This window comes from Lycium ferocissimum, unplaced genomic scaffold, assembly GCF_029784015.1.
Source record: "Lycium ferocissimum isolate CSIRO_LF1 unplaced genomic scaffold, AGI_CSIRO_Lferr_CH_V1 ctg14238, whole genome shotgun sequence".
NCBI lineage: Eukaryota > Viridiplantae > Streptophyta > Magnoliopsida > Solanales > Solanaceae > Lycium > Lycium ferocissimum.
In genome coordinates, this window is record NW_026715343.1 from 22,046 (window position 1) to 37,690 (window position 15,645).

General features: G+C 39.4%; 1 protein-coding gene across 1 annotated transcript; it reads right to left on the minus strand.

The window, feature by feature from the left end:
• Positions 1-7,259: 7,259 nt before the first annotated feature.
• On the minus strand, positions 7,260-7,889 carry LOC132042238 (uncharacterized). Its single transcript, XM_059432840.1, has one exon. The coding sequence runs from the start codon at positions 7,887-7,889 to the stop codon at positions 7,260-7,262; it is 630 nt and encodes a 209-aa protein (XP_059288823.1).
• Between the last annotated feature and the right edge of the window lie 7,756 nt (positions 7,890-15,645).

Sequence of the window (15,645 nt, forward strand, 5' to 3'; positions counted from 1 at the left end):
CGAATTTTTCAAAAAAAAGGGGGAAAAAGAAGATGACAAATTAAGTCATCTTTTATTTAGAAAAAGAATTCAAGAAGAAGGGAGAAAAATCAAGAAAAATCTAGAGAGGGCATGTGCCCCTCACATGCCACTAATTATGTATATATATATGTATAAGTCTTGAAAGAAACAAGACAAATTATCATTTGGTCTTAGAAAATTTAAGAGAAGGGGAGAGGAAAGAAAGGAAAAAAAAAAAAAAAGAGAGAGAAGGGGCGGCAATAGGGGTCGGCCGAACCCCCCCTAAGTTGATCATGTAAAATTCTTTCTTCATGTTTCTCCCGCTAGTTGGAAGGCCCTCGTCGTTATGGAGTAGTTGTTGGAGCAAGAGACGCATTCGTTTCCACAAACTACAAGCCTAGCCGAGAAGATGAAGGGAGGAGAAGTAGGTGAGGTTCTATCCTTTTCTACATGGTTTATAGGTGTTTATGTATGTTGTGATATGTAAAAGAGAATGAAGTTCATGAAATTATGGTATGGTATGGTGTGGCCGTGTATGTGTTGTATGATATGGAAGTGAGAAACTAATTTATTTAGCATGTTTGGAGTATGTATTATAGATGGTTTGTGTATGTTTGGCATGTAGAAATGAATGGACTTCATGGAAATTATGCATGTTGATGTTATGGCCGTGAGTATGGGCTGATTTGGAGTTCCATGTGATTTCAATATGTTTTCTTGAATTTATGGAAGTAATGTTGTTGATATATGGAAGTGTGGATGTAGTTTATGAATTTGAAAGAAGGAATTAAGTTGTTATTGTTTTTGTTGAAATTGTAAAGTGTCGGACGAAGTAGTATATTGATTGAATCGTTTGAAAGTTATATGAATTGAATGGAATCTAATTGAATTGAATTGTTGGAATTGTTGTTGATAGTTTGGCCGGGTTAAATTCCCGGATTGTTGTTGATTAAAATTGGCCGAGTTAGAATCTCGGGGATGGCGCATTTACAGGGGAAATGCTGCCAAAATTTCTATAGACAAATGTACATTCAAGATTGGACTTCGAAAGACTCTAATCAAAGTTTGGTAAACATGACCAATTTGTAGATTTTGGCGGATTTGCAACTTGGAATTGGAGTACCAGAAGGAGCGGAAAGAGGTATGTAAGACTTTGCCTTCCTTCTTTGGCATGTCGTAGACGTAGTAGGCTTGAACACGGGCCTCGGGGATAATTCCTTTCCTAGAAAACTAAGATTGAAATCAGTTACTATTCATTCAGTAGAATTGAAATAGAAATCGTGCAAAATGTGAGAAATACCTCCTAGACCTCTAGAACTTGCATAAGTAAGACCCGACTACCCTAAAACTCTCCTAAGTAATGTCATGAAACGTACCATACGTCAACTGTGTACGCCGCCTCATTTGACCCGAGGTGGGCCCGTTGTTTCCCGAATTTTCCTTACTGTTCCGCTTGACTTACTTTGAAGCTGAATCCAAAAGAAACCTTTGATCCATATTCTGTTATCAACTGACAAGTACTATACCTATCCCAATAAGAATACTTCTATGGCAATAATGATAACGATGATGTAGAAAAGAGAATATGCCTACGATAAGTATGACCAAAATGATTCCATGACCAAGATTTCTAAGCAAAGGATTCAACGTGAATACAAAGGTGACAAACTAGTTCTTGATCCTTATCTCTATTTCTTAGCTATGCCACTATGTCCTACGGATTTTAGGGTCCATGAATTGACGTCTATGATGCCCATGATATCATACTATGTTTTCTCCTAGTACTATTCTTCGTTGGTAGTCTCGCCTTAAAATACTCGTCCCTTCAAGGTGAGACAAAGCGATCCCGGTTATTCCATAATACAATCGGAGGTCACCGACCTTACGTCACTCCGATAGACACATGACCTTCCTTGGGCTCCCGTGCATGCTGTTTATATGATAATGTATATAATACCTGATATTGATGAATGTATGTGTATACACTGTATATGTGGGGAATGGGGAGGGCAAATCGTGTCCACCCGATTCGGTGGCTTATCATCCCGGACGCGGATGCCCGGACGCGGATATGGGAGAGCCGTACGCGCGTCGTTTATGTGTTATATATATATATATATAACGTGATATATTTGGGACACTGTTGGGGAGGGGGGTGGGAGAGCCGATGAATTCGGCGTCTGTAACTGCAAGCAAAAAGTATCGTTTTCTGAAAAGTAACTGTTTTCTATGTACAAGACTAAGAAATACCGTGTTCAAAAAAAGAAAAGCTAGGCATGCATGGTATCCGCCCTCAGCGGCACGCACTTGTACGTGTGTTTTTGTCAACCTATGGTATGCTTTATATTCCTATGCAGTCACCGACCATGTGTACAGGTTATCCACGATCTCATCACGATTTCATAATCCCATGATATTTCGTTCATACTTATGTTCTCGTTCGTATTATTATTCATGTCTTACATACTCAAGACATTGCTCGTACCGACCCCTCTTCTTCGGGGCTGCGTTCATGCCACGCAGTACACCCTACGGATCGAAGTTAATATAGAAGATGTTCCGGCCAAAGTTGGCAAGCTCCATTTGGCACGGAGTGTAGCCGAGTCGAATACACGTGCCAGAGTCCTGATTACAGTTAGAGACTTTGCAGACACAGTCGTGGGTTTTCGGAGTCAGTTTGTACTACGATACAAGTTCTGTACAGTTACATATTTTATTTGATTCTAAAGCAACAAAGGAATATTTCAGCAGTCTTGTTATGTATACTTGACGTAGAGATTTCAAAAAAAATTTCGTACGTAGAAAGAGTCAGTGGGTTCGCTCGGCTCCGGTTATGGGGTCGGGTGCCCATCACACCCTAGTAAGATCGGGGTGTGACAGAGGTGATCCAGACTCATAGGAGCCAGTAGCTGATTGAGAGCCCTCCACCTTTTTGGAGGTGCTATTGATTATTCTTTTGGTATATATGTGTATATATTTTGGGCACGACGGGGTCCTGTCCCGTCCATATGTCTAGTACTATAGTAGAAGCTCGTAGATACGCAGTGTGGGTAGTATGGTCTCACGCCTTCATGTATATACATATATATATATATATATATATATATATATATATATATACTATTTTGATAGCCGAAGGGCTTATGTTATAAAAGTAAACATGTTCCAAATGTTAATAGTTTTCTATGATCACGAGTATGTATTATGAATAAGAGTAGAAGAGTAACATAATGAGCGGTGTTCGGTGGTTAGCCCCGGATACCCGTCATGGCCCGTAGCCGGGTCGTGACAATATGCAGGTACATAGTGGTAGCATAGTTCAAAGCATTATTGAACCAAGGAGGCATTGTGTAAACAAAATAAGCAAAGGCACATAGACATAGAGAGATCAAGAGTAAGCTACAGGACATAGATAAGGGATAGCCAAGATACAGATTAGGCACATCGACATGGGGTGAGCAAGAAGTAAAGCTGTAGCATCCAGTGGTGAAGCAAACAAGATGCAGAATCTATAAACGTATTATTAGAGGCAGTTACAATCACAGAGTCATGGGAAACAAATTGCAAGGACAAGTATATCACCATAAGGGACAACAATTTTTTTTCAGAAATTAACCTTGCACGAACAAATCTATGGCTAAAATCAATTGAAACAACAATGGATGGTAAGGTTTGAGCCTCATTTGGCTCGATCCGACCCATTTGCTCTCAACCAATGAAGTTCGAGTAGAAAACAGATGCAGTGCAACAAATCAAACGGAAAAGGATCAAATTTTGACCGAGTATTTAAAAGAAAATCAAAAAGGAAGATGATTACCGTATTTGGCATAGATTTGAGTAAAACAAAGCTAGAAATTGATCCTTTTTACGTGTATAACTATGCAAAAGCTGAGTGTTTTCTGCCTTCTATGTGACTTTGCCATATCTAGATGAGAGAGAGAGGAAGGGAGCAGTGGCTACTAGGGTTTTTTGTGAGAAAGAGGAAGGAGAGAGAGAAGGGATAAGGGATGTTTGGTATGAAGTAAAAATAGAAATGAGAAGTATAGGGGTTCCCCCCCCCCCCTCCATCCGCCCCCTCTTAATGTTATGTTGGGCTAGGTCTGGTCCTTTAGTGGAGTGGGCCTGGCCTTTAATTTTAAGGAGACAAGGAGGTGCTCCCTTATACATGTATATCATACACGTATATTCACCTATATGAGATGTATATACGTGCTTAGGGGTAAAATGGGTAGACTAAATAAATAAGAGAAATGTTAAACGCCGATAATTGATAACATTATAAAGATTAGGACATGATTAGCATTTCATATTAATTTTAAAACACGACTAATCATGTAGACAACCATAGTTTGCAAATATAACCTCAATTGTTGCTAATCTAAATGTGGTGTTGCAATTATAGCCTTTTGCTTACTAATTCCAATTATGCACTTAGTGAATTTTAATCTAATTAATTATTTCAATTATGGCCCCTTTTATCCTAATTGACCAATTAAGACTGAATTTGCACTACTGACGTTAATTGATTTGCCAATGGATTTGGTCATTTCAGTTAAGGCCCTTTAAAGACTGATTTTGCAAAATTGACGTCAATTGTCTTAAACCATGAATTGGTCAATTCAATTGTGGCCATAATGTAAATAATTAAATAATTAAACTAATTTGCAATAACGACCCTTTAATTTACTAATTAACCTAATTTAAGCACATAAACAATTCATTAATTTCATACAATCATGCAAACACACATAATTAAAGATTGAAGGGTAAAATGGTCAATTCTTTCAATTACTCAAGGTCCTTGGACTTAAGAGAACAAATTATCATTTAACTAGATTTTTGACGATTTTAACAATTAAGTAAACAATTGTTTGAAATTGTTTTGCTCCTGATTAATTTCAACAATATTTCATAAATGTCATAAAATGCACCAATTAATTTCTAAATAATGCATGATGTCGTAAACATCTCTTTATGAAATTTAGAGGGGTAGAATATTGACTTGAATAATTTTATAAAATTATTTAATCCCTTTAAAGGCATGGCTCACTTTATTTATCATCCAAGGACCTAGAGTAATTAAAATAAACTATGGGAGGTCAAAAATTAGGTGTCAACAACTGCCCTTTCGGTGTTCGGGATAGCGGGACCATCCCTGAGCAACGAAATTTGATTAACCCTAATTGTTGACTAACCCGACTTGTCTTACCCTTCAATTTCATGCAATTTTCACATACGTGGTCGGACCTTGGCTTTTATGTTTCCTATATATCTCGGGCTATACGAGAATTGTGCCGCTTGTAGTTCAACTCAACCAAGGACTTTTAATTGATTTGGCAGAAAAGTCCTGAGATTCCTTGGTGTAGTGATCGAGGTTTCTCTGGACAGCTGTTAGAGTGTGACCGACTCTCTAGTCTTGAGCCCACCTACATATCCCTGGTCTCCAGGAATCAGGTCACATGTAGTTCAACTCGCTGGAGGAGAGTACGTCCCTTATGTGGGAATACCTTTAGATTTCCCGGTGTGTATCCGACCGGTTGCGATTTTTACTAAAGAAAAAATAAAACAAGATAAAGTGTGGCTGAATTTGAGATCGGATGGCTTCCAAATCCTGGACGAAGAGCTTGACTCTCATGGTCATCCTATCTTGACCTACTGCGTAAGAAAAAATTCAATGTTTGCTCCGCAATTTGTCTGGATCTGGTTCAGCAAGCCGGCTCCTAGTCATGGGCGGCTGCGTGCTCATCTCCTAGATTTTACAATATCGCAGATATTATTCGTGGTACTTAAATGAATGGCCCTCTTGGCTTGTTTGTATGGATGGTCCTCTCGGCTTATTTCTATGAATGGCCCTCTAGGCTGTTTATATGAATGGCCCTTTTGGCAGTTTGATTTGAATGGCCCTCTCGGCTATTTGTATGAATGGCCCTCTCCGCAGTTTGATATGAATGGCCCTCTCGGATTGTCTGGATGAATGGCCCTCTCGGCTGTTTGTATGAATGGCCCTCTTGGCATGCAGGTGACCTATATGGCCCTTGTGGCTAGATATTCTTTCTTTCATGTATTGTATTTGGCTATTGACCCTTATGGTCAGATATGCCCTTTCGTCCTTGTCATGACCCTTGTGCTCACATGTACCTTTATGCTCATTCATTGTGACCCCTTTCGGCCTAATATGTCCTTGTCATTCAGTCTTTGTGTGACCCTTTTGGTTTGATATATCCTCTTGTCCTTGTCATGGCCCTTTTGGCTGGATTTGTCTTTATCCTTTTGTTTTTGTGAATCACATGGTCTAGTGTGTCACTCATTCCTTGTTGTGATCTCTCGGTACTTTGCTTTACAGCTGAGTTTGGTCTTCGCCTTTGCTGTGTGTAAGCCGGTTGATGATGTACCTGTATCCTGTTAAAAACCGCATTACGTGTAAAAGTTGTGAGTTTTCTAAGAGGGGCCGATTGGTCGTCTATCTTCCCGTCCGGTGTCTCCTTCTTGATTGTCCTTCGAGCCCTCTTTGGACTCTAAAGATTTCGAGAGATGGTTTAGGGACACACTTATGCCAATTTTGAAAAGCTAAAGTAAAATTTTTCTAAAATGCGCGTTATTTTTCCTTAAAAGAAATGTTTATTTCTTTTTTATGTGTCATGACGTGTGTTTTCTTCGAGTGAGGTCTTGATTCTCCCGGGAGGTATGATTACGACTTTCGACCGGCAGGAATTTTTTGAGATCTTTCTCAAAAATTCGCCCCCGGTCGAGATTTGCTCGAGTGACCCTTGGTTTTTCTTGTTCCGCCTAAATGTTGTATGGCTTTACTTTATCACTTTCCTCGTTGACACTTTCTGATAGGAATTTTTGAGGTTCTCTCTAAAATTCTGCCCGTTGTAGGGTTGATGTTTAGCCATCTCACGTGTCGATCCTTGTATTTTGATCTCGTTGACTTTTCCTGCCTTATTGTCTCCAGGTTTTCCTAAGGGTTTCTTGGTTTTTCTTTTATGATGACCGAGCTCGAAAGCGCCTACGTATCCTGTCATAGCAGGAATTGTGTCGAACGTAGTTCAAAATAAAGTAACTGAGTTTTGGTTTTTACTAATAATATGACCGGGTCCGATATGGACTGCCTACGTATCCCACTGTGGAGAAGTCAGGTCATTGTGTAGTTCATTACATAGATGATTTGTTTTTTTCCTATTCTATGACAAAGCACGATTACATGCAAAAGGCATGATTACAAGGAAATAATAATGCGGTTACAAGCAAATGGAATCCTAAATGTAGTATCTCTTGAGTGTGTCTGTATTGATGGCTTTAGGCCACTCTTGTCCGTCCATATAGGCTAGGACTACGGCTCCTCCTGAGAGTACTTTCCTGACCATGTAAGGCCCTTGCCAGTTTGGCGCAAATTTTCCTTTGTATTCTTCTTGGTGAGGAAAGACTCGCTTGAGCACGAGTTGTCCAATTTGAAAAAGTTGGGCTCTGACCCGCTTGTTGAAGGCTCGAGACATTCTTTGTCTGTATAGGTGTCCGTGGCTTACCGCTAACATTCTCTTTTCATCTATCATGGCTAGTTGATCGTAACGATTTCTAACCCATTCTGCATCATTTAGCTCTGCCTGTTGGATGATCTTGAGTGAAGGGATCTCCATTTCTGCGGGTATGACCGCTTCGGTACCATAGACAAGGCGATATGGGGTTGCCCCGGTGGAAGTTCGGGTTGTCATTCTATACCCCAAGAAAGCATAAGGCAACTGCACATGCCAATTCTTGTAATTGTCAATCATTTTCCTCAAGATCCTTTTGATGTTCTTGTGGACAGCTTCTACAGCTCCATTTATCTGTGGCCGGTAGCCGGTAGAGTATCTGTGGGTTATCTTGAATTGCTCACAGATGTCCTTCATCAAATGGCTATTCAGATTGGCACCATTGTCCGTGATGATGGATTTCGATACACCGAAGCGACATATCAGATTGTTTTTTATGAAGTCATCCACGATTTTTTTCACGACCCAACTTAGGGCCATAATACGTGACCGAGCGTGACCTGCCCGATAACCCAACTTATGTTACCTGTACTCAAACATGACATTCAATAGGGTCTATTTAACTAAGTTTGAAAGCTATAAACAGAATACCAAAGTCCATCTGTAACTCAAAACATACTTATATACATGTAACATATCACAAGGCAAGCCAACAAGTTTCTTTGATACTTATGTACAACAAAGCAAAGGCCGGCAAGGCTAAACAGTACCCATGACACCCCCGCTGTCCACAAACTACTATCAGAGTATTATCATACATAAGTGACGGGACAGAGCCCCGTCATACCCATAATATATACAAACATAAGTATACTAAAATAGGAGCAGTCTCCGAAGCAAGTGGAGCTGTCTGACTCCTCCTAGGTGGCTTGATCGTCTAACTGTTGAACCTGCGGGCATGAAACGCAGCCCCCTAAGAAAAGGGGTCAGTACGGAATATGTACTGAATATGTAAGGCAATACTAAATCATAAAACATGGAAAGCGTAACAGTAAGCAAGTTTAGAAAGCAACCTGGGGGTAACCTGGAGCAGCACTTATGAGCCATGTCATATGGTCCCTTACACAATTCTATCATATCATAATATAAATATAGAATATCCATCTATGTCATTTCGGCGACAACACAATAGTCCTCTTTCCTGACGGCCGCTCCTAGCGTAGTCATGATGTGTCTCTTCAAGTGCCCCGCTTCCGCTTAACTAGTGGTGGCTCCTTCGGTAGTCGTCGGCTTAACAATATCATAATCCAAATTTGGATCAAGTGGAACAATAACAATACATATGATGTACGTATAGAATATGTAATGAAGTTACAAAGTATCGCACTTTTAGAGTGGTTTGGATTACAACTCCTTCTTTAGAGAGATTTCCGAGAATAAGTTTTAGAGTTTCCTTCATTTACCATTTGCTTTGTAGTGAACATGTAAGTATAATGTATCGTGTTTCCCTTTGAACTATCAATAAGAGCAGTTATTGAACGTAAAAGAAGACATTGGATACTCCACTTTAACTCAAACTAAGAATAGAGCACGAGGTTTTACGTTCTTACGCAGTCATATAAAAGGAATCATGCCAAAGTGTGAAAGAAGGGTTAGCCTTACGTACCTTGTCACTTCTCAAGTTAACCATAACTTAGGTCTCGGGCATCAGCAATCTACAAAAAATACCAAATATGCCAATAATTAGAAAAGATACTCTTCCAAACCAATCCTTAATTACTTAGAATCTAACTGAGGTTCAAGTAAAAAGATTCAAGCTAAAAACTTATTAACTTCGAGATTCCAACTTAGCCAAAATGTCGATCACAAACCAACAACATTATCAACAACAGAATCAAATCCATCCTTAAATTGCCATACCCAAATTAGAACTTAACCATCCTAAATCGCTCCAACACAACCCACATATTCGTATACTCAACGCTTGTATATTTCTTTATTTTTGTATATACATAGTATAATTAAAGTAACAAAAACAACAACAACTACAACTAACTCTAATATAATTCCAAATTTATTTAAAATAACTCATAATAATCACCAAATAGCCCACACAATAACAAAAACAATTTATCCCATTTCCGATATAACTTTCGTATTTCTTTCATCTAGCAATGTAGATAAGACTCGGATAACTCAAATACATCTAGGAGAGAGGATTTCTTACCTTATATGTCAAGAACTACTCTTCTTCCATCTTACTTCACTTTGAAGAAGGCCCGGATTCAACAACACAACAAAACAGAACAACGAGATCAAAGCGGTGAGGGAAACCCGTAACAAAATTGAGTAGCGTTGGTGCTTAATGTTATAAAAACTGGATGTATAGTTGTTGTCCTAGTACGTTGTTGTGTATAGTTGTTGTACTAGTACGTTGCTGCCCATGTTGTTGCCCTCTAAGATATGGCAACAATATATGCATATATATCTCCTTACACTTCAATGCCACCAAATGGATTTAATTGATCCAAATACACCTTTTTAACTTACACGTGGCTTTCCTTGGACCATACCTCACTAAATGTGTCACCACCGAAGTATTAAATGAATACCATACCTATTTTGATGCCATGTGTCCATGATCACATGGTTGTGTCTATTTAAAAGCTACTAAACAATTTCAAATAATTTTATTTACATCCACTACAATCCCGCCCCCTAACCAATTACACATATAATTAATTCTTGATCTCAATCCACTTAAAATGTAATCATATTTAGCACACTTCATATACTCACTATAATAAGCATGTGGTATAACTTTAGTCCATAGCCTCTTTCTACAAACACCAAATATTATTTCCAGTCCTCGTTGGCACACTTTTCCGTCTTAAATCATTTCGGGACTTTATCCTTTTGTACACTGAGCTCTTGATTTGCATGCTTGAATATGACTAAATCCTCCGGGCTCGGATAAATTTTGTCATGTTGGATGGTTCAATTTCCTAGTCCAAAAATACGGGATATTATAGCTTGGACTGTATTTTATTCAAATAAATTTTGAACCCTGACAAAACTTATTTTATCTGATTCATTTAACTCGCACGCTTTCCAATGCATGAAAATACGGGATGTAACAACTTTCTTGGTCACTAATTTGTGGGAAGTCGCCTCCACCCATTTAGTGAAGTAGTCGATGGCGACTCAAATGAAGCAATGTCTATTGGAGGCTGGAGGCTCGATGGGTCCTATGACGTCCATTCCCTATGCCACGAATAACCAAGGTGAGCTCATCACATGTAACTCTGTGGGGGATACCTTGATTAGATCTCCGTGTATCTGACACTGATGGAACTTTTGCACGACTCTACAACAATCATTCTCCATGGTCATCCAATAGTATCCTGTCCTCAAGATTTTCTTGGAAAGGATGAATCCATTTATGTGGGGTCCGCATGCCTCTACGTGTACCTCTTTCAGCAGTTTCGAAGCCTCTTCGGCGTCCACACACCTGAGTAACCCCGGGTCGGGTGTCCTCTTGTACAACATTTCTTTATTTAGGAAGAATCCATTGGCCAACCTTCTGATGGTCTTATTTTGATTTGCTAAACTTTCTAATGGGTATTCTCCCTTCTCCATGTATGCTTTAATTTTGGCATACTATGGTTAACCGTCCGGTCCGGCCTCGACATGGGCGCAGTGAGCTTGTTCTTCTTTCATTGTGATCTGCAGTGGATCGATGTGTGCACTCTCGGGGTGCTGGATCATGGAGGCTATCTTAGACAATGCGTCTACAAAATCATTTTGAGCTCTCGGAGTATGCCTGAAGTCGATATTCTTGAATCTCCAGCACAATCTTTGTACTAGATTCACATATAAGAGTATCTTATCATTTTTGGTTGCCCAATTTCTTTTCACTTGATTTATGAGAAAATCGGAGTCCTTGATTACTAACAACTCTTGTATGTTCATGTCCAATACCATCCTAAGGCTGAGAATACACGCTTCGTATTCCCCCATGTTGTTGGTACATCTGAAGTTGAGGTTTACGGCCATCGAATAGTGTTGTCCTGTTTCTGATATTAACACTGCCCCGATGCCCGATCCTTTGTAATTAACTGCTCCATCGAAGAACAGTCTCCAACCTGAGTATGGTTCTGCCACCTGTTATTCCATAGCCATTACTTCCTCATGTGCGAAGAAAGTCCGTAATGGTTCAAGTTTGTCATCGACGGGACTTTGTGCCAGCAGGTTGGCTAGGGCTTGTCCTTTGATTGCCTTTTGTGCTACGTATACGATGTCGAATTCGCTCAGTAGCATTTGCTATTTAGCCAATTTCCCTATAGGCATTGGTTGCCAGAAAATGTATCTCAAAGGATCCTTTCTGGATATGAGGTGCGTGGTGAACACTAACAAGTAGTGTCTTAGCTTTTGGGCAATCCAAGTCAGGGCACAACAAGTCTTTTCCATGAGTGTGTAACATGCCTCACAGGATGTGAACTTTTTGCTCAGGTAGTAAATGGCATGTTCCTTTTTACCTTTCTGAGCATGCTGGGCAAGCATGCACCCAAAAGCGTTTTCTGATACTGACAGGTACAGTAGCAGAGGACTCCCTTGCCTCGGTGGCATTAGGACGGGAGGACTGGAGATATATTTCTTGATTTTGTCGAATGCCTCTTGGCATTCTTCCATCCAATTTGTGGGAACGTCTTTCTTGAGCAATTTAAGGATCGGCTTCACGATCACAATTGACTGGGATATGAACCGTCCAATGTAGTTCAGCCTTCCCAAGAAGCTCATGACTTCTTTCTTGGTCTTGGGAGGTGGTAGCTCCTGGATTTTCTTAATCTTGGTGGGGTCCAATTCGATGCCCCTACAGCTGACTATAAATCCTAGTAACTTACCTGCTGGCACTCCAAACGCACACTTTGCTGGATTTAGTTTTAGATTGAACTTGCAAAGTTTGTCAAAAAACTTGCACATGTGTGTGGTATGCTATGAACTTTCTTTCGACTTTATGATGACATCGTCTATATAGACTTTGATCTCTCGATGTATCATATCATGGAACAGGATAGTCATAGCTCTCATGTATGTAGCGTCGGCGTTCTTGAGGCCAAACGACATCACCCTATAATAGTAGACTCCCCAAGGTGTGATGAAAGTTGTCTTCTCAGCGTCTTTTTCTCTCCTGAGTATTTGATGGTACCCGACGAAACAATCCACAAACGACTACGACTGTACAGTTGTCTTTAGAATGTGGATGTTTGGAAGGGGAAAGTTATCCTTTGGACTGGGCCCGTTGATATCTCGATAGTCCACGCAGATTCGGATCTTTCCGTCCTTCTTGTGTACTAGCTCTATGTTGGCCACCCAGGTGAGGTAGGATGTTATAACTCGTATCTTACACCTTTGGACATCTTGGGATTTTGTGAGACAAGTTAAGGACAATGTAATGAATTGATATTGTTTGGTTCATAAGTTGGTCATGAAAAATTTAGATGTGGAAATATTGGAAAAGACTAAGGGCAAAATTGGAATGTTGAAAATTGGTTTCATGAATTACAAAGTTAGCCACAAGAGATTGGGCTTGGAAAAAAAAAAGTGTATATATGAAAATGGCCAAGAAGTGGCCGGTTGGGCCAAGCCCATGAAGGGGCCAAAGTTTGCAAAATTAAATAAACAAGGGACCATTTGTCATTCTAGAGTTTTCAAGAAAAAGAAAGAAAGAAAGAAGGAGAACAACAACCATGGCCATTCGGCCATGGTCTTCAATTTTTGTCTCTTCAAATTTTGTCCCCAAAAATTATTTTCTTGTTGTATTCCCACTAATTCAAGGTCCCTTTACAACTTGGCGTAGTTGTTTCGGAAGATTGAGTTCTTGTTTCTTCAATTCAACACTTGAGGGGAGTGAAGAAGTTGGAAGGAAAAGGTAAGAATTCATCCCTTCTATTTATGTTATGAAGGTTTGTTTGTGTTGTAGTATATAGAAATGAGTAGAATATATAGAAATATGGAAGTTTGCAAAGTAGAAGTGCATGTGTGCATATGGCCGAATGCATGCAAAGTTGTATAGTTAGGATGAGTTGAATTTTATGTTGTATTATAGTTGTGGTCATTGTGGAATTTGCATTGGAAGTGAAAATTGAACGAAAATGGGATGGAGTTGGAAAATTCATGTTGGCCGTGGGGTGTGTATATATATATATATAGTGAAGAACTAATGATGAATTTATTTTGTTTAACATGTTAGTTGCGTTGTTGCGATCCTTACAATGTAAATGGAGGTTTAACGATTTAAGTTTGGCATTAGAATTGCATATATGTGTTATAGGAAAGTATGTATTCTAACATAGTTGTGATGTAATTATGAAAATGGATGGTTTAGGCGTTAGTTATGACTGTTGTTTATGAAGTTGGAAGACGATAACGTGTTATGAATATGTTTGTCGAAGAATGGAAGTTTTGGATGAGTTATGGTTTCGGTGGAAAGTTTGTATATTTTGCGAATAATATGAACAATCATAGGTAATGCCTCCAAATAATGTTGGAATGATCTTGATGAGTAAATGAGTATGAAAACATTGATGTTGGATTGGAAATGTGAAGTTAGTGTGGAAGTTGCCGCTTTATGTATAAACATGACTATCCATGTTAGTATGTGATTCTAGTCAATTATTGATGTTGTTGTGGTTGTTGTTGTTGACATTTGAGCCGAGTTAAATTCTCGGGGTGTCATATTTATAGGGGAGATGCTGCCGAAATTTCGGTAGACAAGTAGTAAACTAAGGTTAGAATTTTGAGTCTCATGAATAGTAATTGGTAAATGTGACCATTTGTAGGTTTTGGACGAAACGGGATTTGAATTTTGGCAAGCGTAAAAGGCAAACAAGGTATGTAAAGCTCTCCCATTCCTTCTCTTGGCATGTCTTAGATGTAATAGGTTTGAATTTGGACCTCGGGGACAACTCTACTCTTTGGAATCAACGTCCAAAAAAGCCCTTTTTCATTCGGTAAAATTGAATTAAATATTGTGTGAATAGTTTAAAAATTGTCTAACCCCTAGATTTTGTGCAAATGAATCCGATTATCTTAAAACTCTTATAAGATGATATGAAGTTGAAACTAAATACGTGATTATGTGTACGCCACCTCATTTGACCCGAGGTGGGCTCCCACTATTCCGAATTTTTCCGTAATTTTATTTAAACTACCTTTGAATAAAAACAAGGAAAACTTTTGGTTAACTTTTCTAACTACTAATGATAGCCGTTTTAATTATTTTGACCTAAAAAAATGGGAACGATTTTAGAAGGATTATTTTGACGAACCACTCGATGATCCGAAAGACTTATGTTTTGATTATCGTCAAATGTTCGTATGATTTGTTATTAAGTTATGCTATCGAGTTATATGTTTATATTTTGATATATACAAATGACCCCTAAAGTTCTATTTTGATAAAAATCCTCCGCGGCTCGTTAAAAGGTATGTGCTATGCCTCGTGGGACCCTTTTTCATGATATGTCGTTTGATTATTCCGTCCGATCTTTGTATATGTTGTACATTTATATTGCATTTAGTTTCTCACTACTCCGCTCGTGGATGCCTCAATGCTTCCTTCACTGAGCCCGGGCTAGGATCTGTTATCAAGCGTTTTCCACTGCATTGTTCGCCGTGCCTCGATGTGAGGGGGCAGGTATACATGTACATGGGTTGTGGAGTATGTTGTGCCATGTACACACTCTGATATGATATGGCCATCTGATATGCTATGATATGTGCACATTTCGATTTGATACGATATGTTGTTGCGCCGATTTGATGTCGGGGGCGACCACTCTGTTTGCCGAGTCTCATGATGGGGACCGGCTATGGCATGTTTTCTGCTATGCATTTGCTTATGTGTTATGAGTAAGCATTTCTGATACTCCGATTATTACATTTATGTTCCGTATCCTCTGTTTAGTTATAATTCTGTTTGTTGGTCTCTATGCTTTACATACTCAGTACATATTCCGTACTGACCCCCTGTTCTTCGGGGGCTGCGTTTCATGCCGCGCAGGTACACCCAGATGAACGATGTGCTTTTGTAGGAGAAGTTCCGGCGGCGTTGGCAAGCTCCATTTGCTCGGAGTGCGCCGAGTCGATTATGCATGTTATGTGTTTCGAT

Bases quoted from the DNA above. Each gene is read 5' to 3' on its own strand.
- LOC132042238 (XM_059432840.1), bottom strand. From the start codon at position 7,889: ATGAAGGACATCTGTGAGCAATTCAAGATAACCCACAGATACTCTACC.